General features: G+C 37.0%; 1 protein-coding gene across 11 annotated transcripts in view; it reads right to left on the bottom strand.

Annotated features, from left to right (window-relative positions):
• Nucleotides 1-1,838: 1,838 nt before the first annotated feature.
• The window catches only part of FAM135A (family with sequence similarity 135 member A), a 94,348-nt gene continuing 68,490 nt past the window's right edge, over nt 1,839-27,696 (bottom strand). For 9 of the 11 annotated variants that reach the window (XM_074861817.1, XM_074861819.1, XM_074861818.1 and 6 more), the window contains 5 exons: nt 25,787-25,884; nt 20,038-20,189; nt 17,941-18,051; nt 4,210-4,323; nt 1,839-3,405 (listed from right to left, as the gene is read on the bottom strand). In XM_074861817.1, coding sequence (XP_074717918.1) covers nt 3,200-3,405; nt 4,210-4,323; nt 17,941-18,051; nt 20,038-20,189; nt 25,787-25,884 — 681 coding nt within the window. In that variant the 3' untranslated portion in view covers nt 1,839-3,199. Of the gene's footprint in view, nt 3,406-4,209; nt 4,324-17,940; nt 18,052-20,037; nt 20,190-25,786; nt 25,885-27,696 lie in introns of those variants that run through there. The other 2 variants (XR_012628038.1, XR_012628039.1) reach the window with 2 other exon arrangements.

Raw genomic sequence — 27,696 nt, 5'->3', positions numbered from 1 at the left:
CCTCCCTCTGTTTACTGATCATTTATCTCTTACACTGCATTTTGCCTTGCGAGGAAGACTCAAATGATACTGTATTTTGCTTTGCTGTTCTAAAAAGCAGGGAATAAAAGATGTGGAGTTAGCACAAACTCTGCAGCAGGTCAATGCAGTTGAGTCGATTGTAAGGTGGCTATGGGGGTTATCTGCGAAGTACCATAACTAGCACTGCCCCAGGCAGCCAGCATGCGGATTCTGCCTGAGCGCCTCCTCTTCCTCTCTATGTCAAGAATCCTGGTTACCTGAACACCACACCTGGTCACCTGGTCAGGGCTGTGTAAATAAGATTGGCTTGGAATGAAGGGTGTTCTGTGGTTACAAAGTCAATTTTCCATCCATATGAAATCTCTTGGCTCTGCTGCAAAGCCTACTGATTTCCACAGTAGAACATGAGCTCTTTTCCCAAATTAGTAGCAATTTCTAGATCCACAAGATCATAAAGTTTAAATTTTGATGGAAGATTCAAACACAAGCCAAGGAATTAATTTATATACACTATGTGCAAACAAAAGTTCAGATATGATCTCATTTTATAAAGTGACGTCCTAATAATATCGCTGAGAGCTTTGTGAAGTAACAGTAGCAGCCTACTACCTTCTTCAGGGAACAAGAGACTGGCAGCTTTCTAAGGAAATGTTAAGACCTTAATTTTTCTCTCTCATTCTGTAAGCAGCATAATTCTCTTTCAAGCAGCTGTAGGATACCTGCATAAAGAAGAGGTCACTGTCACTACAGGGAGATGAAGCCCTGATTCAAACAGAAGAGGGGTGACATGGAGCATTTTATAGCTGCTGCATCAGATGACATTGAATTATGTAAGTAAGAGTCCGTATTTCCATCTAGTAAATAGAAAGCAGAAATATGCCGGAGTCGGAGGAGTATGCCATGCAACACATGCACAGTTGTCCAAAACATCCAAGATTGTATGTGTTGTTCTGAGACCAACTGCAAGTGTACTATACAGTCTGTAAGTGCACATATGACCTTCATATGCTTCAAGGAAATGCTGGGGTCATCCTGCCACTCACTATGGCACATTCCTTTGGGACTTTGAGATGTCAAACAGCTCCCACAAAAGCTACGGTACTGAGAGGGGTACCAGACCACATATGGACTGCGCTGGCCAATACAAATTAGGGAAGATAAAATGAATTTAATGTTCTCTTAATTTGCCCTGTTCCTCGATGAACTTACACGCAAATATCACATGATTTTCTGCACCATCTGTCCTCCTCAAAGAACAAACCAAATTCAAGCCTCCTTCAATGGATGGAATCTACTATTTAAAAAAAAAAAAAAAAAAAGTGGCTATTCCTGCCAGGATACCTCTGCTTTGCTAATCACAAAAGCATGCTTTACACTTCCCGATTTCCAGAGAGACACAGCAAGACAGACATTTTTCAATAGTGACATCTAAATACTTATGTACTAAGACTTAACTTCATTGTGAATCAAGGAAAATTTTGTAAATTTAGCTCCCTAAACTGATACTCAAAATTTAGCCACTAGCCAACTACTATAATACTGTTAAATAAAAGACAGTTGAGATGTCAGAACATAATTTAAGTATTCAGAACTTAGTAGCACCATCATAATAAAAATTAATAAAAGTAGACATTGTTACAGTGAGAATGTATTTAAGGTATCTTTGTGTCATAAGGACTTGTCTAACACAACTCTTGTAAAATCCTCTTTTAAGTGTCTACATTGCAAACTCTGGATGCTCATTTGGGCATTTCTATAGAGAAAAAAAAACAAATTACAAAGACTATATTATACAACAAACAATATCAAATGCAAAATCACTTCATTATAAACTATTATTGCTATATTCATTTCAAATAATACAAACTTATTAATTATACACCAAAAAGCCTCCCCAGAATTTTGGTAATTAGCAGAACGTTTCAGTTTCTTTAATTGCTTCCATTAGAGTCATTTGTTCATTTTATTAACACCAGATGCAATAACACAATGCTAAAAATAAACATGCATTATACAACAAATTTGTATTTTTCAAAAAATGTTCATTACAATTAGTGAATGCACATGTAACTCTTCCCCCCCCACACCTTTAGTGAATTACTGTTTGAAACACAGAAAAGGGAAGGAAGGTGAAACCAAACTTAATGCTATTCAGCACCAGTAGAAAGTCAATAGACCTTTAACATTCCTGTATATCAAAAACATTTTATCTGTATCACTAAACAGGTAAAGTTTACAATATTGTCCCATTTGAAGATGTAATGATTTATATTTACAATACTTTGTAGTCAATAAAACATTTTAACAATATTTAAAAATTGCTTAAATTCATAAAAGTATTGCAGAAATTTATACCATTTACTTATTTTACGTACATACAAGGAAGTCCATGTAAAACTGTCCATGTTCATCTGAAGAACTGACAGAGTAAGGAGCAATTTTAATAGTTTGCAAAACCCCAATTATTTGAAGGCAGCTATCATTAAACATTCAAAAATCCTTAGTTGCCATTTGCTTCTGAAAACTAAAGTTCCAGTAATAAAATTGAGTATGTAAACTAACATGTTTTTGAGATCAGTAGAAAATATATTCCCACAGGCATAACAGATTTAACAATGATGATAATGACTTTGTAGAAAACTGTTAAACTGTAGTGATATCTGAACAGACAACTAGGTAATGGTCTTTGCAAGACCCACAGATATAGTCATTTTCAAATATCCAGTATTTTAGCAGCTCATTGTGTTTCCAGTTAAACTTCCTACAGTGCTAAAATACAACTGAACATGTAAGACCTTATTAGAATTTTAAAATCCAATTTATTTTGGCATCAAAAGCCAAAATCTAGCCAAGTAACATTGACTTCTGCAGTCTAAGAGCCAATAATAAACCAACCAAAAGTACGCACTGTGTTTTAATCTCCAAATAACTAGGTACCCAAAATTAAGAAAAGGTAATAGAAAAGTAAAAAGAACAAAATAAAAAAATATTGCACAGCCACATTACCTAGAAAGTAAAGTTGATGTTAAAAAGCCCTAAGTGTGGATGATATAAATTATCTTCCATATAAAAAGTATAAATATCTCTTAAAATACAGCTGCAGCTATACTTTAATACCACACATTATTCGATTCATCTGTTAATGAGGTAATAACCAAGTCTCTTACAATGCTTTTCTCTACTGAAAATATTTTAGGGCAGCAACAAGGAAGAATTTTTCTAAAAATATTTCTGAATCGAGAACAGCAATGTGTGCAGCTCTCCCTATGAGAGAATCTGCTGTATTGGGTAATGCATTAATTACATTATATCGAACCAAATTACATTCCTTATTTTGAAGAACTGGCAGAAGCAGGTTCTGGATCATTTCAGCATAAATTGGTCCTGTAGAGGAAAAGAAAAGTTGTAGTGTGTGAATCACCAGAAACAAATACAGTTCTTTGACCTTGAACTTAAAATGAACACATTCCAGAATAAGAGAGGTAATGATACGTGTTACGCTGTTGTTCTGTTAAGATAGAATATACAGGAAGTTTAATTTCCCCAGAAATGTTGGAAAAATAATTTTAAGGTATGCATTTTAGTATATGTACATTTATAGTGAGATTGTGCTCCTCAGTATTAATGTATTACACTATATAAAAGGTATTTATTTGTCAATATATAATGCTAGAATGCAATTGTGCTAGGATGTCTCAACAGTAAATACACAACCAACCATCACTGAAAATGGGAAGACTATCTTTTCTTTCAGCGCTAGTATTAAGTCTCAGCACAATGCAGCCCACATGCTTGATGCTACAACTTCATGCCCTCAAAAATCAAAGCTATTTGTCCTCCCTATTCATGGAGTAACAGCTGTGTTCATCCCACCTAACTTACAGCAGAGTCTAAAAGCTAGGAATTTATTCAGTCTCATCTCCTTCTGCATATCACAGAACTATCAAGGTTGGGAAAGACCTTGAAGATCATCTAGTCCAGCCATTAACCATGTAACAGAACAGGACAGATTCAGAAAGCAAGTCAGCTCCCACATGAATTTTTCTCTCCATTACTACAAAATAAGCCCAGAGTGTCCAAACAAATAATAGAGGTGCCTCAGTTAACGACCCAAAATTAAATGGGATGAATCTGAGACCTATGAGGTTTAATCTGAGTGGTCTGTTTATTTTGCAGGATATTTATTACCTGATTGTTTATCCTTTAAAGCTGTTTTACACATCTCAATGCGAGCAGAGTGATAAGGAACATAACGATCCTGCAGAGATCCTACTAACACAATGTTTCTGAAGTAATGAAGACCTACATGAAAAGAGAAAAAAATTATCTATTATAACAAATCCCTTGACAATTACTACAGAATAATTAAACATTTTACAACTGAAATTTAGCACCAATTTATTATAAGATCTTGCTCAAAAAAGGCAGAAAAATCAATTACAACAGGTACAATAGGCAGAGCTACAGAATAACAAGATATTGGGTACCCGTTTTATCTCTGTACATATTTTAATACATATGGGTGTGACCCAATTGTCATGTTTCCCATTTAAACAGAGTATGGTTCAAACCTTCATCTTGCTTCTCAGGAATAAAGTGGTTGGTTTCTGGCTGACAGAAAAGAGTAAAGCCTCCGCATTGCTTAAGAAACCTAAGGACAGATGGTGCCTTGTCTTCACTGATGTTTCAGTGAACAGCGTAGCTGCCTCAGGATTAATGCCTAGCACCAACAAGTACATGACACAGCCCACCTAGTGTAGGTGCCTCTACTGGGCACTGCCTTGCTGTAAGGTTTGGACAGCTCGAGCACAGGTGTGGGGTCCACCCAACACAACTCCCCAAACATAGTTAAATCTTTATAATTAAACCCAGACTTCCCACTTCTTGGACAAGCACTCTAATAGTAAGATAATGCAAAGGTAGGAACACCCAGTGGAGTTACAGTCCTTAAGACATTTAATTGTTTTCTCTGAAAAGCTTCAGCAGATTTCTGGTGCTGCTCATCTGCTTTAGGCCAAATACAATGGAGCATTTTAGGAAAACAGGCTGCCTTTGCCTTAGAACAGACCCTTCTGAATACCATAGCCATCTACAGTTAAATACAAAGGCAACTGTTAAGCAAAACCAGAAAATGCTCAAACAGTTTAGGCGTATGCAAAGGTAAGCTATACTGAAAAGCAGACCAAATGGCTCTCTGGGAATCTCCTAAGTGTTAGGTGCTTACATTTTATCACTGGTAGATTTGATCCAACTCTATTTGCACTGGTGCTAATGAGTTTTGCACTGGTGCCATTAGCCTGATTTTTTATTTCCAGAGAATAATGGTCAGATGCTGTAACTATTAGTTTTTAATTTACAAAATGTAGTCCATTCTGAGAATTATAAAACCACTGCAAATAAAGTAATACTTCAAAGTTGCTTCTTGGAATCTGCAGCAAACATTTTCTGTGTCAACTCTACAGATCAAACTTTTCTTTCATTAAAAAAAGTCATCTGATTGTGTAGGAAAAAGAAATTATTCACTATCTGCTTTTCAGAACCTATACTGCTAGGACAAAGCTCTGGATTCTAATTTTCTGTCAGACTGAATATATACTAAGTATTAACACATATCTGTTCCTAAAGCCGTCAATGGAGTCCAAAGTGAAAAATCTTTCATTTTTTTCAGAGGTTATTTCGTAATTTTCAATATTTTGCACACTCCATGTGATGAGCACTACATCTCCAAACCAAGTCAGTTACAGAAGCAATGCTGAACAACTTTAGCATGTGAAAAAGTAAATGTATCATCCCAGATTTCACAGAAGAATGAAAAAAAACATTTCTGTAAATCTATAAACACATACAGAAAATGCATCCAAACTAGATCCTGGTTCCAGTCCTCTTCAAACAGGAAATCTGTTATTTGTTTTTTTGGTTTTTTTAACTTGTGCCCACTGAAAAACAGAACTGTCTCAAAACATCAGCTAAATCACTGGAGTCTTTTATTTGACATCTGATGAAAAATGACTGCAGCAAATCTTACACGAAGATGCAGATGCCAGTCCCAAAACTTCGTACTGAGTTGAAAAGAATGCATTTGGAATAAATCAAGGATAGGAATTCTCTGCAGGCTAGTCTGTAATAGTTTTGTAAATTCCTTGTGAGTCTATCTATCTTGTATTAAGTTTTTTTGATAAACACTTTCCCTAGAGAAATATCCATTAGCATTCATGTAAAAGGTACAAAGAAGTGGACTGCCTAGATCTTTTAATCAACCTAAAGAAGGAAGATATATCCTGGGGAATCTTTAGAGGAACATCAGTCTACATCAATCAAGATTTAAATAGAATCTTTTCATCCTCACATGCAATATAATACAAACAAAAACACCCACTAAAAACAGACTTAGGACATCACAGTCTAATAAATTAGGCATCCCCTTTTGGTCACAGTGATTCATTTTTATGCTTTATATTCTGGTTCATAAAAATAATGTCTCAGTCTTCATTTTAAGCAATAAATATTAGGAACCTTTCAATACGAAGAAGTGTTTGTGGGAATTCTTCAGTAGGAGCAAAGGCTGCATATAGGGCATTTCATAAGCATTAGCTTTACTGTTTTAACTATTCTTGGGTGGTTTTTCTTTGGACAGCTCTTTGTGCCTATTTTGAAGAAAAAAAGTCAAAGTCTTACATCTTGAAGTTGTTTACTCAGACATGGTTCATGTGATGTATATGGACTACATGTGACTGTACAGATGGGAGAGGAGTCAAAATGGTGTATATAAATGTACAGAGCCTAGTAACCCACTGGATTTCTACAACATGAGGTAACTCAAACCATGGGAGTCCAGGAAGGCTGGACATACTTCAAGACAGAAGTCTTAAAGGCACAGGAGCGGGTTGTTCCCATGTGCCCAAAACAAGCAGGTGGGGAAGGAGACTGGCCTGGCTAAACAGGGACCTTTGGCTGGATCTCAAGAACAAAAGGAGAATCTATTGCCTTTGGAAGAGGGGCCAGGTCTCTCATGAAGACTATAAAGATGCAGTGAAGCTATGCAGGGACAACATTTGGAGAGCCAAAGCACAGCTAGAGCTCAACTTGGCTACAGCTGTTAAAGATAATAAAAAATGTTTCTATAAACTCATTAACAATGAAAGGAGGATTAGGGAAAATCTCCTTCCTTTATTGGATGCAGAGGGAAACATAGTAACAAAGGATGAGGAAAAGGCTGAGGTGCTCAGCGCCTACTTTGCCTCAGTCTTAGCAGTGGAACTGGCTGTTCCCTGGACACCCAGCCTCATGAGCTGGGAGATGGGGAGGGGAAGCAGAATGAGGTCAGCACAGGTAAAGAGAAGGTGGTCAGAGACCTGCTACACCACTTGGATGCACAGAAGTCTGCAGATGCGTTACACCCAAAGGTGCTGAAAGAGTTGGCAGATGTGCTCCCCAAGCCGCTTTCCATGATTTACCTGAAGTCATGGCTAACTGGGGAGGTCCGATTGGACTGGAGGGTGGCAAATGTGACACCCATCTACAACAGAGGCAGAAAGGAGGATCCAGGAAACTACAGACCTGTCAGTCTGACCTCAGTGCCAGGGAAGGTCATGGAGCAAATCATCTTGAGTGCCATTAAAAGTCATATAATGGACAACCAGGGGATCAGGCCTAGTCAGCATGGGTTTATGAAAGGCAGGTCCTGCCTGACAAATCTGATCTCCTTCTATGACAAGATAAGCCGACTATTGGATGAGGGAAAAGTTGTGGATATTGTCTACCTGGATTTTCGAAAAGCATTTTACACAGTTCCCCATAGAATTCTCATAGGAAAACTGGCTGCCCATGGCCTGGATGAGCGAACGGTCTGATGGATCAAGCACTGGCTGGATGGACGGTCCCAGAGAGTGGTGGTCAATGGAGCTAAATCCAGCTGGCGGCCGGTCACAAGTGGTGTTCCTCAGGGCTCGGTGTTGGGACCATTTCTGTTTAACATCTTTATTGATGATCTTGATAAGGACATAGAGTGTATCATCAGTAAGTTCGCAGATGACACCAAGTTAAGCGGGAGTGTTGATCTGCATGAGGATAGGGAGGCACTACGGAGAGACTTGGATAGATTGGATCGGTGGGCCAACGTTAACGGGATGAGCTTCAACAAGGCCAAGTGCCAGGTCCTGCACTTGGGCCACAACAACCCCATGCATCGCTACAGGCTTGGGGAGGTGTGGCTGGAGAGCTGTCTGGAAGAAAAGGATCTGGGGGTTTTAATTGATGAGCAGCTGAACATGAGCCAGCAGTGTGCCCAGGTGGCCAAGAAAGCCAACGGCATCCTGGCTTGTATTAGAAATAGTGTGACCAGCAGAAGTAGGGAGGTGACAGTCCCCCTGTACTCTGCACTGGTGAGGCCACACCTGGAGTATTGTGTCCAGTTTTGGGCACCTCAATACGAGAGAGATATCGAGGTGCTGGAGCGAGTGCAGAGGAGGGCAACGAAGGTGGTGAAGGGCCTGGAGAATAAATCCTATGAGGAGCGATTGAAGGAGCTGGGACTGTTTAGCTTGAGGAAGAGAAGGCTGAGGGGAGACCTCATCACTCTCTACAACTACCTGAAAGGACATTGTAGAGAGGTTGGTGCTGGTCTCTTCTCACAGGTCATTAGTGATAGAACAAGAGGGAATGGCTTTAAACTGCAACAGGGGAGGTTTAGACTGGACATTAGGAAAAAATTTTTCACAGAAGGAGTGGTCAGACAGTGGAATAGGCTGCCCAGGGAGGTGGTGGAGTCACCATCCCTGGATGTGTTTAAGGGTCATTTGGATGAGATGTTGGGGGATATGGTGTAGGGGAGAACTTTGTAGAGTAGGGCTGATGGTTGGACTCGATGATCCCAAGGGTCTTTTCCAACCTGAATGATTCTGTGATTTGTGAATGAGAAGGAAGTGCATGGTGTTCAACAGCATCCTTTCTGCTCTCCAGGCAGGCTATGGGACTACTCAGGACACAGGCATAGAATGATCTCTAGTATGGAAGTGTACAGTGCTAAATTGTGCCTAAATCAAGGGTACTTGTGGACAAAGAAGCAACTTATCACAATCTTTCATTTATGTAGCAGTAAAAACTGGATCACCAGTCATCTTTAGATGTTGCTCTTTCACTTACTTCCTAGACTTTAAGTAATATACTTCAATCAAATTAAAAATTCAGGAATAAATTGTGAGCAAGAATACAGCTCAGTTTATTCCTATGACCCACATCTTTATTTTCCCACACCACACATAATACAAGATCTGTCACACATACTGTAAGTGTTAAAAAAAAAATCCCAAGTTTAAAATTATTCTAAGTAATGAATTAACCATTTTTTCTTGTGCAGCAAAATTTTCAGCCACTGAATTAAGAAACCAACCCCAAAATCTAATTAGACCAACATTTCTAGTTAGGCAAAAACGCTGGAAGACTAAGAGCTAATTCTATTGGAACAAAATACATTTGAACTCATGACGTCACATCATCTACTCAATAGTTCACACATTTTTGCAGAATACTGTAAAAAACACTGAGGTTGTAATTAACTAGAAAGTAGTGACTAAATTTTTCAATAGGATTTGAGATAGCTTGGAAAAGAACAATCCAAGTGAAAGATCACTGCTGAAATAACAAGCTTCACCCCATATAATGGAATATTCTTTTCTGTAGTAACAAACTTTTAATTGGCTTTCCAAATTTTTATGATAATCCTTATCACTTAATGGAACTTCAAACTCAAAGTGAATTTAAGCATACATAGAGAGCACAATTTCTATCATTTAACCGTTGTGCCATTCATGTCCATCAGTGAATTCTGAATAATAGCATTAGTCATTAATGAATGGTATCTATAAATTCATGAACAACCTTTCCAAATAACATGTCAGGTGGGGAAAAAAAAAAAAATCATCTATCTGGAACAGCAGGTATAGAGACCTAGTAACTCATAACTAACTGCAATCACAGAGAAATAAATTTTTGTATCTGTTCAGGCACCAGAATCAGATGTTAAGTCTGTCCTCAAGCTATAGCCAACATGCAACTAGGGAATGGGAGATGGAGCCACTGGTACAATGGGCTGCTGATATTCTCTGAGACTTGTATGACAAAAAGGAAGACAAAATTCCATACCACCGCCCTTTAACTAATTAAAACCAAAGCTTCAATTATTTGCAATGGACAATATTCCCTGTGGATACCACAGAATTCTTGAGCATAATCAAATCAAAATCACTTACAATAACCTTAAAAAAAAGTACAACAATCTGATTCCACTAAGTAAGCTGTCATTTTCCATAGGAATACACTAATCACAGAATCCTAGAAGAGTAATTTATGTTGGAAGGGACCTTTGGAGATCATATGATCCTCCCCACTTGCTCAAAGCAGGGCCAACTTTGCTGTTAGATCAGGTAGCTCAGGGTCACATCTGGTTGCTTTGACTTGCAGGAAATGTCTCAGTCTTGCTCCAGTACAATACTCCCTATGTCTTCTACAATTCTGTCCATTTACATACTTGTTTGGAAATAGGGATCTGGAAGCTTTGCAATAAATGCAGTTTGGATATACAGACTTCAAAAATTATGCCCTGGAAGGCAGCCATCATTCACAGTTGGTCTTTCACACTGCTTTGTGAAGTTAAAACATCACACACACAGCTAGAATTGCACCCCAAAAAATCAAGCATTGAGATCCTGAATCAACTAAGGTCTCAGATTAAGATGCCACAAAACAGATGCAAGGAAGCTCAGACTTTCAGCTGCAGTCCCACATGACAACTGATTAGGGAGCTAGATTTACATCAACTTAAGAGTGAATGGCAGCTCAAAATCTGCCTTGAAGATTTTACTTTAAACAACTTGTCTCCAGATGCTATAAAACCGATCAGATTCTTCCAACATTGTTGTAACAGAGCTACTGAGGGCTAGGAAGTCCTTCCTCTTAGCAGAGCTGATTAGGTTAGTCTCCATACCAGTATTCTGTTCTAGTCTCATCCTCATCACGAGTTATAAACAGGCGCTCCCTCAAGTCAAGAGCTGAAATGCTTTTTAACTCCACAAAGCCAAATAGCACCAAGTAAGCTAAGCTGACATCTGGTACGTGATAGACATCTCCAGGAAGAAAACACATCAACTATGCTTATTCACTGCTGCTGTTGTTAACAGGGACAGAAATGAAAACCAAAACAAATGTCTTTTCCTCCTTTCAGAGATTAGAAAAATGCTTATTTTTAAAGAGGGGAGATAAGGCAATAAACAAGCACACCAGAATTCTGCTAATCAAGACCCGTGGAAGTACTAAGACATATGAATCTAAGCCTACCTATGTAAGTACAAAAACATCTTGGAAGAGATTATGCCGTACAGTCACATTTGTGAACTTTGTGGCATAAGAGGAACAAAACTGTAGAGCACACCCGTTGGTATTAAGAATTCCTCATCCATCATAATGCCCATTTTCAGGACAGCTTACTTTGGACTAGCTCTAGTCTGGTCCTGTGGATGCAATGTGCATTGGCTGCTAAAGCTGATTCATTGTGTTATGGAGTAAACAGTGATCATGAAGAGATTTGCTTCTGAATGCATTCCTGAGTGCTAATGTGGGCATATTCTGAGCCTGAGAAATGGGACTTAAAAAAAGTTCAGAACTAAAGCTGAGGTCAAAAAACTTGCAGGTCCAAAGTTTGTTGCAGGAAGCACTCCCGCCAGACAGAAACAGCAGGGACAGAAAACAGCATTTTGAGGTTTGCTTTACAGAAGCCAGTCTCAGCAGGCCATGCTTCTGACACACATTGTTATTCATTATAGCAAAACATGTTCTGTCCAAAGTTTTGGAGTCAGTCTACTCACCAAATCCTTAATTCCAAATGATCAATTGCAATTTATAATCAAATTGGGATCTACTTCCAGGGTCTTCAATTAATGTTGTTTCAGATGACTGACAAGCTCATGTTTCTGCAGGCAAAGACCAACTGATGGAACTGGACTCTTTGCTTTTAATACTTGTACTGACCAGTGTATTGGCATTCTATACAAGGTATTCACACACACAAGTCTTGTCTGAAACCAAACTAAAGCCAAATGTTACACGTCACTGACATTTTTCTTAGACCATCAGAACACGAAAACCAGTCTACATATAAATGAAACTATTTTCCTCTCACTGCTAATTTCTTAACATGTAAGGCAGGTCTCTGAACCCATCAAAAAAATGACCATCTGAAGTACCATGAACAGGAAAGTGCAGATTTGTTGGGTGTCATTGGCTACAAATCAAGAATTTACAGTGTATTTTCTTGGACTCCCTGGAATCAATTTTTATGAAAAATGTAAATAAAGAAAGAAACAGAATATTCCAATTTGACAGGGGAAAAAAAAAAAGAGCTTCTCTTGTTTATCTTGCATAAAAAAAAGTGAATTAGAAAAGCTGGGAAAAGTGCTTGGGACAGTGCTCAAGTTGCACTTGAAAGCATCTTCAGTTTCACTGAAGCTACTGCCTTTCTGCTTCCACAGACAAAAATTACAATGTGCTCCAACTAGAATCAATTACGTATTTGAATACACTGATTAAATGCATATCCTTCCTTGATCTCTTAAAAGAAAAAAACTTTCTGATTATTATTATTTTGGTGATGTGCCAAAAAAAGTTGCAATTTTATAAGCTAGCTAATTTTTACATTTGATGTTAGAAACTAAACATGAAGGTGCAGTTATCGCTTGTAGAAAATATTTAAGCATAACTAATAGATTAAGTGGAAGCAGAGAACAGGAGCTGTGCAAATTCCAGAACTTGTCACTGAATCCCCTACATGGTGCTATGCTGCACAACTCATTCACACATTGATTTCAAATAACGCTTAACTCATTCCTTTAAGAACAGGTCTGCATAATCACCATTTTGCAAGTTGTAAGGCAAATGGCAACTGTTCAGCTACAAAAAGTACTCATTTTGCTAAGTGGAATGTCCACACTAATGTCTAAAAGCCAAGCAGTTAGAAAATAGATGACTATGTATTTTTTATTTTTGTGTCTAAAAAATCTTATCAAGTTAATTTCAAACAAATAAACTCTTATTTTTTGTTGAATCCACAATACTACAACATGAAACACTATTTACACATAATGCAGAAATTTTCATGTGTTTTTTCATCTGTGCAACTACAGTTGTGTTTGTATTGAACATGTCCCCATAGCTGGCCACCTGGTGTAATTTCTTGTCACAGTATGAAATTAACAATGATTTCCAAGACCCCCAGAAATTACCAGACAGATTGTGGCTGCTGCAGACAGGACAAACAGATTTCCAGGGGATCATTCTCAAAGGACATAATTTTAAACATTATCACTGTGAAGAAGCAACACCAGAAAACTAAATTTTACACTGGGTTAAAGATGGTATAAATCCCTCAACTGCCAACATATAGTGACCAGTTGAAGTAACTTAAAATTCAAGAACTAACATAAACTTTAACTCTCTTCATTTTGAATAAATAATCCTATTGCCTTTTGTTCCTTATAAGCAAATAAGGTCAGATTTTGCTCCTTATCAGCATTTAGCAATGATGATAACTGTAAGAGACAAAATAGATCTAACATACTAGAATTTTGAGTAGTCAAGCCCAGAAAGAAAACATCCAGATTTTTTTAAAAACAACAATCCAATTAGAAATGGCAAATATTTAAGTCTCAATTTCTTCCCACTACCTGCTATTGTTCTCAGAAATAAAGATTTATTTTCATAGAGTAACCTATTACATGGCCTGAAAAATTATTTTGTTTTCATAATTCTTAAGCTTGAATATAATATAAAAGTGGGCTTTTTAAGGCTGCTTTAACAAGATAACTTTTTAAGGTCACTCTTCCTGCTTTAACAAACTTGACAGCAGGGCAAGTCCAGCTGTACTGGACTTTTAAAAAACATTCTACAACTGTAACACTCCATAAGTGCATAAAGGCAAAACTAGTTGACAGACAAACCACATTCAATGCTACAGAAAAAGAGAGGCTTAGAAAAGCAAACACTTAGTTAACCATCATCATCACTTGTCATTTGCTGTAATTTATTCAAGTAATCATTTCAAAAGGCATTTACGATTTTAGGAATCAGTTCCTATTTATACACCAGAAACGGATAAAGAGAATTGTTAAAATAAGTTATCTGTCATTCTACCTTGACAAATTAATTGCAAATGAAACTGAAATGTTCCCAGAGTTCACTTGCTAAATGAGAGCTAACTGTATCTCTAATACCAGATCTGAGGAAATTCTGCAAACAAAACTCTTAACTAGATATACTTCTGAAAGAGCAATCCAATGAACACATTCTATCTAAATCACAGATACTTATGTTTTGGTGAACACGTTCACTTTTAATTTAAGGATACTAACAACATCAATGGTAACAACAACTTTGTAATGTAAGTTTTGTCATTTAGATGAATCACTATTCCAGCATATAGTTATACTGACCAGGTACAACATAATATGTTAATTAATTTACACCAAGTTTTCTGGTAAATAAAAAACTTGAGTTGATACCAGCAATGTTTAAAACAAACAAAAAATAATCAGATCACAACTAAAAATAAGCATCTACTGCTTGAGTATGAACCGTATATACATCACAATTTCGGCTTTTATCTCAGAACTAGATAATTATAATTCACTCCTATCAAAGGGTGAAATACACAAATAGCAGCACAATAACAACTGTAACTGTTAGGAAAACCTATTTGTTTCTTACTGGCTGCTTTAGAAAAATCCTATCAAAAGATTTTTACAGTAAAGGAAAAACTTAAAGAAACTGAAAAGATTTCTGAGTAACTACACCTTCAGCAAGTAATGACAGACACTGCACAAAGGAAGAGCTGCATGATATAGATGAGAGGGATTTATTAATGGTATATTTATCATTTTTCAGTTTCATTTTTCAGTTGCAAAGGTTCTTTTAAAGTCTTAAACTATTGTTAGATGAGAATTTTGCATATGCTCAGAAGACTCACAATTATTCTTTTTGCCATGACACATAAAAAACCTGTTTCTCCTGATAGAATATTTTGTAAGCCCTCAGGATTAAAGCATTAAAACTCTTTCCAGAACAGATTCTTTTCAGGGAAATCTCTGGGAAGAGAAAGAATCCAAAAATTTTGGGAGTGGCAGAGAAACTAACTGGTGCTACTTCTGAATACGAGATCCAAGAGCCTGAGATGATGTCCAGCCATGAAGTCCAACAAGGCCCCAGATTTGGAGGAAAATGCAAGATTGGTAAAAATGTTTGTCACTCCTAGATGTGTTGCTGTGATAGAAGCAGCACTGAAAAGGAGTTATCAGAAATGTGTTCATGCTTGCAGAATATCTGGTGCTAACTGGTGCTGCTCCAGGATTCAAAACGGAGAGCAGGTATGAGCAAAAATCTCTTGTTTCTGCACGGCGCTAAGCATCAGTACTTAATGGAACTTCTTTTAAAGGGTGGAAGAGGAGATGCTCAACTGTACTTTCACCTACGATGACCGACAGAAAGTAGGAACTTCATGCATTTTGGGGTTAAGCAACAAGATGAGGTGCCTAACAGCTATGTTTTCTAGCAAATTTGAGAACTAGAGCCACAAATCACCGTACAACAGTGTGGCTGAGACCTAGACCCTCAAAACATCACCTGCTGGATCCACAGCCAGTTTTAGGGATGATCTGGAAACCAACTAGACCACAGCAGAGTTGAAACAGTAGCAAGTTTCGTCACCTTAGGGATTTTCCCAGCTGTAAAACCAGCATCTGAAGAAGACACCACATTAAGCAGCAACAGATGTTTCTGCATCTTAGACTCCTATTTTTCTGTAGGATTAGAAGAATCCACAGAAGTTGCAAAATCAGGGCTATACTTCTCAATACTGTTGTCAATCTCTTTCATGTAGCCTGGGATAAAGTGGTTTCTAGAAACACTTATGTTTAGAATCCCAATATAGAACAGTATGCAAATTCTCTGGATAGAAAATCTGAAGAGAAACTGTACAGTTAGGGGAATCCCAAACTCCTCTCATCCGGTGTTTGCGAGTCAAACGCAGCCAATACTGTATGCCCACTGAATAAACAAAGAGATGGCAGGACAGAAGCGTGCCTTGTACAGATTTCAACAGTTAAAAGACACCAACACCTACAGTGTACATACAGTATGCTAACTCACCCCTCAAAGGAAAACTTTCTTCCTTCTCTTTCAGGGAAGCGTAAAGCTTGCTTTCTTTTCTCCTTAAATAAAATGATCAAAGTTTCACATCTCTTTCTCCTTCTCCCCCAACCTTTCCTTCTCCCTCACATCAAGCTCACTGAAGGACCTGCAAACAAGACGGTGTATGAGGCTGTGGCCCAAGATACAGCTCTTTCCATCTCTTCATTAAGAAGGTAGAAAAAAGAAACTGAGCTCTAAGACTTTTAGGCTCCTTCTACAGTTTATGGGGAGTAGAGTCTAAAACGCATGTCATGACTCTTAATGCTATCCAGGTCTTCCAAAAAGCCTGTCAGATAGAGGTCTGTCATAAGAAAACATGTTTCTAGACTAGGCAGCTATACTCAAATAACAGTGTCTCTGGTCATGTTGAGATATATACACATAAAAACAAGGAATACCAAATTCTTTAAAGCCAACTGATTAATTAATCTGATTATTTCTGTAACACAGGTCCCACAGTCTTACCCAGAAGCTTCTCGGAAGCTCATACTTCTGTTTAGGATCAAATATTTATTTTCAAGAGACTGCAAAGCTACACTGAGAGCTCTTCAGCTGATGGTGGTCCAGTTGTTCCAATAACTTTTAACTTTGCAGTTCATCTTTAAATATCAGTTCAGCCTTAAATATCATGTTATCAACAAGAAAATCACTTTGTAATAGTAGATGTTGAACAGAAAGGGGAAGAAAATCCCAAGTTTTTCTAAAATCAGGTTTTGATCAGCATTTGTACGTTATCAATGCTCTTTCTTCTTGCTCATTACTCCTTTCTGCTTCTTCCAAGTCCTGTAAGTTTTATATTTGAACATCACAAGAGCTAAATGTCTGTCTTTTCCTGCCCTTATCTTTGCCCATACCTTTGTACCACTTTTTTCTCAACAAAATTTCAGCCATGACAACCTACAAATATTTTGATGGAGAAATGTGCCCAGATTTTTCACAAAACACCATGAGCATTTCTGGCTCCACAATTACTTGGCTAACGCACATTTAGGAATACCTGTCAGATGAATCCTCAATAACTTTATAATGCTTAATGGAAACTATGCCCCAACTCTCATCTTATCCACTGGCAAAACTGGCTCTCAGCCAACAGCTGAAATAAGACTACTCAAACCAGAGAAAATTGTATGAATGATATTGTATGAATAATATAATCTGGTTTTTAGCCATTATGCTAAGTAGAACTTCTCCTTCCTTTATCAAAGTGACTTTCTGTTTTCCTTGACCATCTTAATGAGGTAATAAAAGACTAGTTTGCAAAAACTTTGAAGAATATTACATTTATAGAATAGGTAAGAAAGACAGATACAGAAACAGGTAATCCTAAATGAATGTACATGTACTTGACTCATCATACTGAAATCACTACCTTCAGTGGCTCAAGAGGAAGCTGAAATATATATATATGTACTGCGAGATATAGATAGATATATATGTATCTGTCTATCCACATCTCACAATATAGTGGCTGCACTCAGAGCTTCTGCTCTTTAATTAGGAAGGAAAGTCTCAAACCAATGGTCCACCACTGCAACAAAAATGGTTTACTGTTTACTTGAACTAAAGCCAAAGCAACTCTTCAATAAACTGAAACAAGAGCTTGTTGGAAAGAATGGGGTTTTTTTAGGTTTCCTATTCACATTTATATAGAGTGGCCTTTAAAAAACAGCAAGTATTAACAAAGCTTACCTGCTTTTTTACTAAGTTTGTATAAGAACGTTTGTCGTGGATCTGAATGGTCTCGACATGTCAATTGCAATAAAGAACCAGACTTCTTCCACTTCTGCATAAACCACAGTCCTGCATTGTTAGGTACAACATGAGTATAGATCCACAATAAATATGAAAACTAATTAAACATAAGTAAAAGTATGTAAAGTCCATGTATTTTGCTCCTCAGATGTTAATTTTTCATGTCAGCATTGTCAAGCCCAGAAACATTTAAAATTTTTGTTCATTATTCTTTCCTATCTTTATGTAACAAAGTGTGAAGACCATTATTTCCACTGATGTACATGCCTTTCTGGAAAAAAATAACTTTACTTACAAAAAGTGAAAATACATTAATAAATTAGCCATAAGGCAATATACAAACTCTACTTCAATAGTTTACAGAATAGTAGAACATTTCAATGTTGAAAATATGTAGCCCTAAACAACAAGCGTTACTTCTCAGATTTCTAAAAATAACTTTAAAGAACCAATGAATTCCTTAAATATAACTTGAATAAAAGAAGCAGAATTTTCTGGGAGGAAAATCATAGTATTACATTTTCTGTGATGTTGTACCCTCTTTATTAGTCAATGAACAAAGCCAGCTGGCTAACTGGCCTTTCAGAAAATCTTATCTCCCTTGACAAGCAAAAGAAAAGCAAGCAACCAAGCCCCTATAGGCCTCAAGAATGTGTTGATTCAACCCACAAGGAAATAGTTATCTTCTACTTAAGGAGTTTATTGAAGGTCATTAATGTATACATGCAATATAGTAATTTAGGTTTCAATATGCATTACTTATTATTATCTTGGTATTTTCCAAACTCTTAAGGAGTTTGAAATGTAGAGGAAGATTATTATATGAAAACAACATTGGGTACAGTCTTCAACTATGAAAGAGATTAAATACCCCAGAAATCCTTAGTTTTTCAATGAATGTATTCTGGATTATACTTTGATAGCTTTAACCTTAGTTAACTGAAAGTCATTTGCTGGTGATTATATAAACAAGCAAACAGCCCTGCCTCTTTGTACCCTGGAAAACTGTAATTTCTAAAAGCAAAGTAATGCTAACACTTTGGGATGATTTAGGTGTGATTCAGTTACAGATTAAAATACTTGGAAGAAACTGTCCACAGGTACACTGGGTTAAACGCCCAGTAGGCGCCCACAGTGAATTGTATTGTAGATGTCTTAATCCTGAAGTGAACCTCACTGGTAGTGTATTGAGGGCTATAAACGGTACCATTTCAACCAAATTCAAAGAGCTCTCATCTTCCCTCTGCTTCTATAAACTCCAAAAATAACTCCAGCTAGCCAGCAATTCCTGTCCACTTCTCTTAAGCTCAGCACATGTGAGTTAAAAGGTTTTGCCCCTCATTTTTTAATGAAACAAAATAATAAAGCAATCATTAAATAAAATGGCCCTAAAAAAAAAGCAATTAATGATTTTTAGAGTGTTTTTAAAGAGTATAATGGCATGTTTAGTGAAAATAAGTGTTACTCATTCTGGGCTCTCCAAGGTAGGTGGTAATTTCAAAGGTTTTCATTTTAAAATTTTATGCTATCTGAAAATATCTTCTAACATTTTTTTCAAAACAAGCAGTTTCTACAAGTTCTCCTAGAGCTACATTTAATCTTTAGAAAAACAGACATTCATAAGGTACAAACACATCTGCAGAAAAACACTGCAAGTTGTAAAGTTGTAAGACATATCTGAGAGAGAAAAGACACTACTAGTAGTTCAGAATTAACTTAATAAATCTTACCTACTTGTTTTGCAGATTAAGTATATTAAAATTCAGTTTATAATAAATTGAGCTCAACACGTTAAAAGCGGAATTTCTTTATGGTGTACAGAAAGCCTGAATCAAACATACTGGAAAACACTTATGTCAAACATCCTTTTATTAATACTTTATTTTTATAACCCTTCTCTCTTCTTATGACAGTGAAGCGTACACTTTCTCATAATCAAAGTAATGCAGAAATGTGCACCCCACATGAAACTGCTAGGTGAATTTCAAAGACAAAGTCTCCCCTGAACTTATACTACTGAAAATAATACTTTACCTGTATTAACAAGAGCACTGCTGTTGTAGAGGGTACCAAGATGTGGTCCAGACAGAGACAGGAAGGTATGAAGCTTGTTGAGGTAATATTTAAATCGAGGTCTTGTGAGCACTGAACGGATTATTAAATTACCGAGTGAGTGTCCAATAAAGCTGTTTAAAAAGAGAAAACAGTATAACATAGAATTTGATGGCAATAATTTTTTTCTTTTAAACAGAGAAAAATAAAACTGGTGTCATAAAATGCTGAAAGAGCACAGGAGAAAATTAATGAAACGTTTCCATTCAGAAGCCTGAATTTTATGTCACACAGAAAACACAGCTTGTCCGTATCTCCCAAGCTGCACAAACTCATTACAAACATGTTCTGAGCTCCTCCAGAATTATTTTATAGATTGTTTTTGAAGTTAGTGATAAAAAACTATCCCTCCACCAGCATCTCCCACCCAAAACCAAGGTTACTTCTGGGTGTATTTCCCTTAGCACCAAGTATTCAGAAAATATTTCGTGTGCTGTGCATGACTGAATAAATCAGTACTTTGGCATGTGATGGCATTTTATATGGCAAAGGTGTGAGAGCTACTGAAACAACCTAGTGGAGAAGGATTCCAAAAGTACTCCTATAAGGGGGAAAACCGTTACTTAACTGAATCTGATTATTTTAAAACAGAAGCAACATCTCCAATCTGCTTAGCAGTTGGACCAAAATAAGTGATTATCAGCCTGAGTGAGGCAATGGAACAGTATCTGCCTGTCACGAGAATATTACATTTAGTTGTTTCCCTGGTTAAGTGAGTTAGGGGAAAGATGGATGGGACTCTGTAGCTTCATGTATCTAAGAATAATTATTACTTAATCAGAGGTGCCTACTGTCGTATTCACAAGTCTGTATAAAGCATTTCTTCAGAAGGGACAGTACAAAATAAAGCAGTTCTGGTTATTATGCACTTATGCCTACAGATCTCTGCTGAGGTAAGGATCACACCATCCTAGGCACTGATTCAAAGAGGATATGATAGAGACAAAACTCACAAAATGAGAAGGAAAAAGTGCCTTCCCATTTTACAAATGTTATCTCAGGACATGGAGAAAACAGACAACCATCCCAAAATATATAGCAGAACTATCATGGCTGGATCATGTATGTGCCACAACATTACACCCAGAAGATCGTAATTCCCGTTTGCTCTGCATGACTACATTTGTCAACAAAAATAGCCAAAACAGAGCTAACAGTAATATCTGTGTAAAATACAATGCTAAAAAATTACTTGACTGTTTAATTGCTTCCCAAGCAACAATTATTGACTCTGAAAATTCCAATTTAAAGCTAAATGAAAAAATTTAAACACTAGGTTATAGAATGGCAGGGCCACCCCGAACTCCTAAATGCTGACATAATTATGCATTTCTATGACAGAACAGGCTATTTGTTCCTTACCAACACACAGTTTAAGCATATATGTATATTCTTTCCATTCGCTTTTACTACTAGATTTTCAAAATTGCTGCAATATCAGAAATTCTTTGCTGCACCTTGTTATGTTTGCCTGCCTAATTTAGAAATGAAAGATGCGTATCCTTTGTGCTTTCAGCACAACAGCAGTGCATTTTCAAAACAAAATACTGAGCTGCTGATTCTCTTGAATACTAAAATTTAAACCCATTCTCTCAGACTACAACTTAAAGTCCACACAAGAAAAACAAAAACGTGGATTTCTTTAGGAATAAGAAAACGTCCACAGAAATGGAGTTAATCCTGAAGATGATCTGCATGATATAATTGCTCTTGAGTAAAAGCAATTATTTTTTAAAGAAGACCTGAACATTAGCAGAAATGTCCTCCTAACAGTTCTCTGACAGTTCATCCACTATTTACTAAACATCATAAAGGGATGAAAAACTTATGTTGTACCATAACAAAGTACAATTTAATCACTGGAAAAAAACCAGTGATCCATCAGTCAATCCTATCATCCTCAAGAATATCGGCACACCTGAACCAAACTTCAGAAACATGAAAGATCTATTTGAGGAAAAAAACGTGCTCACAATTAGCTATGTGAATGTACCTCAAAGATTAAACACTTGTTCTTAATTTGGAAAGACTCAGAAAAATAACAAAGGTTACAGTAATATATTGTGTTCAAATTCACCTAATAAGCCTTTAATATTATTTTCTAATAGAGAAAGGTTTAAGGATTTGCTCTAATCAAAACAGAAAGGGGAGAAAAAGGAAAACCCCTCAAAAAGGGTTTTGAAAGTCGAAGACGAAAACATAACCCATCCTACTCATTGTTTCAGATACCCGCAAACTGTGAGACGCTCTGCAAAACCAATGCATTTCTGAACAGTAGGTGGCAATACTACCATCTTTTGAATACAAGGTATCACTAACTCAACACACTGAAGGAACAGAATTATACTGTAGTATTTACATGCGCTTTATGGCACAAGCCTACCAATTCAGACCATACTGGAAAATCAGACACAGTAAACCTCATTATTCTGTGCTAATAAACAAAAAATCCTGTCCAACTATAAAAATTCATGGAAGACAAAAAAAAAAAAAATCCATCAAAAGCCATAATCAAAAAGGTGCTGAAACAATGAACAGATGTTTTAATATATGCATAGCATTAAAAATTGCTTTCTTTTTTTGTGGGTCAATGTTACTTAGGGAAGAGGATGACAAGCTGTATAATCCAACTGAGGTTAAAGTCCAAGACAGGTCATGAGAAATTTATGTAAGATGTGACATGAAGAAAACAGTTTCTGAAACTACACTGTAAGAGCATGTGATTTATTTCCTAGCTATCTGATGACCTGGAAAGGCTTCCATCCTCACAGATACTCAAAACTTGAATGGTTATGACTAAGCAATTTGACTTGCTTCAAAGTTGTATTAACTTTGAAGGTGGCACTGGTATGAGTGGGTAAACTGGTCCCGATGACCTCCAGAGGTCCCCTCAACCTAAACATGCTGTGATTACTTACTAAACACTTACTTTATAAGACAAATTGCTGTTGGTTTGAATCAAGCGTACAGTTCATGCTTGATACACGCTTGTAGTGAGCACAAGGATATTGTTCAGAGGAGATCAACGCACAAGTTGGGCAGTGTATCGGTGCAGCAACTGGTATTAGCTTTGGCAGTATCAAAAATGCTGGTTCACTGAAGTTGACACTGTAGTATGGCTCAGAGTTCTGATGGTACAGGGAGTGCCTTTTCTTATCTCAGTACAAGAATGTAGCACAATCAATAGGATTTTGCCACCACTTGAAGGCACAAGGCTTGACCTAACAGTGTAGAACCTCAGAACTTCTCTGGACTTGTCTTGGACTGACCTGATTTTAGTTTGTTTTAGCTGTGACAACAAGCATCTGGCAGTGAAGTAACAAGTCAGGCCTAAAGATGGTTTAGTTTCACTACAGTTTCTATTAATAACAAGTAGTTATTCTGTGTGGCTTAGCTGTGTATCACTAGAATAAAGAGTGGTGTGAAAGAGTGCAGACACACATATCATATGCCAGAGGTCCTCAACAGCCTATAATGGTCACTGCAGAAGCACAACTTTGTAACTCAGAAAGGAAAGCCAGTATTAGCAGTAACAGAGAAAAAAAAAAAAAGAGTAAATGGGAAACAAAAGAGTACGTGAGCAGACTGAAAATACATAAGTATGAAAATAAATCCAGGCAGACCCAAGGCCAAGGAGGCAGAAACCACCACTGTGAACATCATTCTCCACACTGAAGCCCCAGGATACTTAAGGAAGACAGAAACCACCAATATTAGGACCCAGACAGCTGCTGGAAGGGGAGCCTACCACCTGAGAAAAGATACTAGAAGGTTTCTGTATAACAACTTCAGCCATATTAATAATGGGACTTTTCTGCATTAAGTTGTACTTTGAATTTTAGTAGCACTGTAACCAGACTAATAGTAATTTTTTGTTGCATTTTTTATGAGATTATTAAAACATTGGACTAACAATAAATTCTTAGCTCTGCATATTAAGTGTGTTCCTTTTTCCCCGTAACATGACTTTGAGTGTAAAAGAGGGACTGAACAGGTATTTCTGACACAAAATGCTGTCAGCTTTTTTACCATCCAAAAATCATTACAGGTCTGCAGACTGATTTCTAATTTGACTCAGCTATTGAGCAGCACCTGTACAGAGAACACTTCCTTTAATAGACAGGGAGATTTTATGAGGAGAAACTAGCATCATTCAGGAGAGCATGGATAACTAGCACAAAGTCCTCTTTCCTTATGTGGGACAGCCAAAATGAGGTGGGAACACATTGGCTACTTGAACAGAGGATTTCTCAATAGTACTTTCCTGGGCTTTCTGGGTCATCCCTTCAAGAACTTGCATATAAGCACATCTCTTTCTGAAAGACTCATGTAGCTACCAGGAAACAGCTGCAGGATTTGCTGATAGGTTTAACTTGTAAGAAAAGCTAAAGTTGAGAGATGGAGACTTCTGCTTTGGGAGGGCCAAAGAAAAGTATACACCTTGAAAAGGAAACTAAAATAAAAATCGATAATTTCTTTTTCAGGTGACAAATAATAAATAAAACCGAAAAAATATTTACAAATTGAAAGTCTGATGAGAGAAGTGAACCAAAAGCAAATGAGAATTCAATTCTCAGATGTGAACAACGAGAAAGTAACTGGGTTGGTTTGCTCATTACAGCCTTCAGACCAACAGCACGGGAGGGAAGATACCAACGTGTGCTGCTGGGTTACAGAACTCTCTCCTGTACTGAGGGTGCTAACATACAGTCTGTGTAACACAAATACAATCACACGGGGCTTTTTAAATTGTCGATTTAGACAAAATTAACCATGTCAAACCTTTCCTATCTCAAAATAGAAACATTTGTTTAAAAAGTTAGATTATGTTTTAAACATCTAACATGTTTAACATAATCTAACTTTGCAGAACTTTAGCAGAATTGGTCGGAAATGCATGTGACTAGGAAGTCAAAAAACCTTCCAGATGTATAATTTGAGGATGACTAAACAAATGAAGTCAGGCTTGAATTTGCTCCTTTCATCTATCATTGAGCTAACTCCAGCAACACAGCTGAGTTCGTAAGGTGTCCAAATGGTATACCCTACTTTGAGAAAATAAATGGAACAGGTATTCCCTGGAAGTACCAGAAAAAGGAAACAGGAATGCATAGACTGGGATGAGCCTTCTATTAAGACGTAAAATATGCTTTCTAGCAGGTGAAACAATCAGAAAATGTCAAAATGGTGAATATTTTTTTCATGCAGCTGCCTCTCAACATCACAGATAAGATGGAATTTCCCTGTAGGAATGACAAGGTAGACAGTCTGCTATGTCATATTTGGTGAAGAATCTATGAAATCAGAAGAAAGCTAACTTTATCTTGACATAGCACTGTTACAGTTTCCTTTGACTTTCTCAAAATACTATGTTCTTCTGCAGAACCCATGCAGGATCTGAGGAAACACAGGACAGCAGTTCCTTAAATGTATAGTGCTTAACTCTGCCCTAAAACCACCAACAGGACTAGGTGAGCTTACAACACTGTTCAGTCTTCTTTCAGCGGGGAATTCCCTCTCTCTCCTTTGTCCTCCTTTCCCCTACTCCTCCCCCTCCCTGATTTTCTCTTTCCCATCTCTCTTTTGGTCTGCTCCTGAGCATCACAGTTCAGAACAACACAGGGCTCTAGTTTTAAGTTTATGTCTATAAATAGTATAGAACAGATATTACCTGATTTTTGAAAGGGTTAGATTATAAATTTGTATATACTGTATAATTTCATCTAAAAGGCGATCTGTCATGGAATCAAAATCAGCAAAGGTATCATTCTGTAAAATAAAAGAAATAAAAAATAATAACTGTATTTTCTAATGCAGTAATATACATTCTGCATTCAGTCTGAATTCTTATTCCCCAGTGTTTTGATCAACAGCACACAAAAACATCCATATTAACTTTGAATATAAATACTGTAGCTATTGCAATTTTTTCAAGTTTTTTTCTTATAACATGGAATAAAGTGATACACATTTTACTGTAAGACTACTTTCTTCTAATACACCAAAACAAATCTTAACATTACACAGCCAGCCTCACTTCTAAGCCTTCCCCTATGCATAATCTTATCTCTAGTGAAACAGAAGACCAAACTGCGTATTCAGAACTAAATCACACTGCCCATGAAATAGAAATGAGACAATTACTGCAACTGCAGAAAGAGTCTACATTAGTACTGTTTATTCAAAACAAACAAACAAAAAATCCTTAAAGCCATATTCCCAGTTCATAGCTGATTCTCTACAATGATTTGCAGTAGGAAATCTAAAAAAAAGGTAGGCAAAGGCTGCCTAAAACTTCTCAACGCAAGTTCCAAAGGATCTGTGCTAAAATCTGTAGTGTTCAACATATTGATAAATGATCTGGGAAAAGGAAGAAGGAGATGAGATGTCAGTGTTTGTAGACAAAACCAAATATCCAGGATAGTCAAAACTGACCAGAATTTCAGAAGAATCTTATAGTACTGCATGCCTGGTAATAAAATGGCAAGAAACGCAAAACAGTGTTACACAGGGAAAAACAACCCTAAACATATATGCAAACAATAATCTATACATCTGTGTTCTATATAATCAACTACGTTAGGAAAGCAAGGAAAGAACAGAAAATATCAATAAAGCATTTTGTAAGTCCATAGTGCCCAAGGATCTTAAATTCCCTGTCTAGTTCTGATCATCCTATTTGAAATGACAAGAAGTTTCAAAATGGGCAGGGAAGGATATCAGTGATGACCAGAAATTGTTTTGCATGTGATCCTGAGAACTACTGAATGGACTAAGTCTCTTCAGTTGCCTCCTGAGGGAGAAATTATACTTGCTTATAAAATACTTAATTAACTGAAGCAGAAAATGGGGAATGATTATTGACTATTTTTTTTTTTCCAAAACAAGCTGTAGGGGGATTTGTTTAAATTTCCTTGTTTGCAACTGAATTAGTAATGTATATGAACCACAGAATTAATCTCAACTGTATGCCGTGGAAACTGGAAAACATTCAAAAATAATCAGCCAACGTTAAGGAGAAAAGTCTGTCAGTAGCTATTAGGCTCAGTGGTCTCAATGGAATTCCCAAATTAGAAAGTTTCAGAACTGCTGACTTCCAAAACCTATAGGGCTAGAGACAAAGAGAAAGCATGGCTTAGTGCCTGTCCAGCCTGCTTCGCAAAGCATCCCAGCAGCTATCACCAGAAAAACGCTACTGCACTAAATGAACCTTTCGTTTGAGCCACTGAAGAGACTCTTTGTTCTAATTATATCCCTGAAGTATGTCTGCTACAATATGTAATACACACAAAGAAAGTCAAAACTGGTCTTCTGTGCTTTGTCAGTTTACTTCATCTGAAAGTAATAACATTCACAAAAGTTTAACACAAGAGTTAACCTGATATTGGTTCAGTGTCATGATGTGGATCTTACAGTGCACTGACAAAAGAACAAGAGACAGGTATTTTCTATTTCTCAGATCTGGTGAAATAACACACCTCCCTTCTTGCCACACCAGTTTTCACTATCATGATTTCTACCACTAAGATCGAGGGTATTTTATCTACAGTCCTAACATTATGTTGAGAACTTAGGAGATAC

This window comes from Strix uralensis, chromosome 3 (assembly GCF_047716275.1).
Source record: "Strix uralensis isolate ZFMK-TIS-50842 chromosome 3, bStrUra1, whole genome shotgun sequence".
In the NCBI taxonomy this organism is placed as follows: Eukaryota; Metazoa; Chordata; class Aves; order Strigiformes; family Strigidae; genus Strix; species Strix uralensis.
This window is presented reverse-complemented; position numbering and strand designations above follow the sequence as displayed.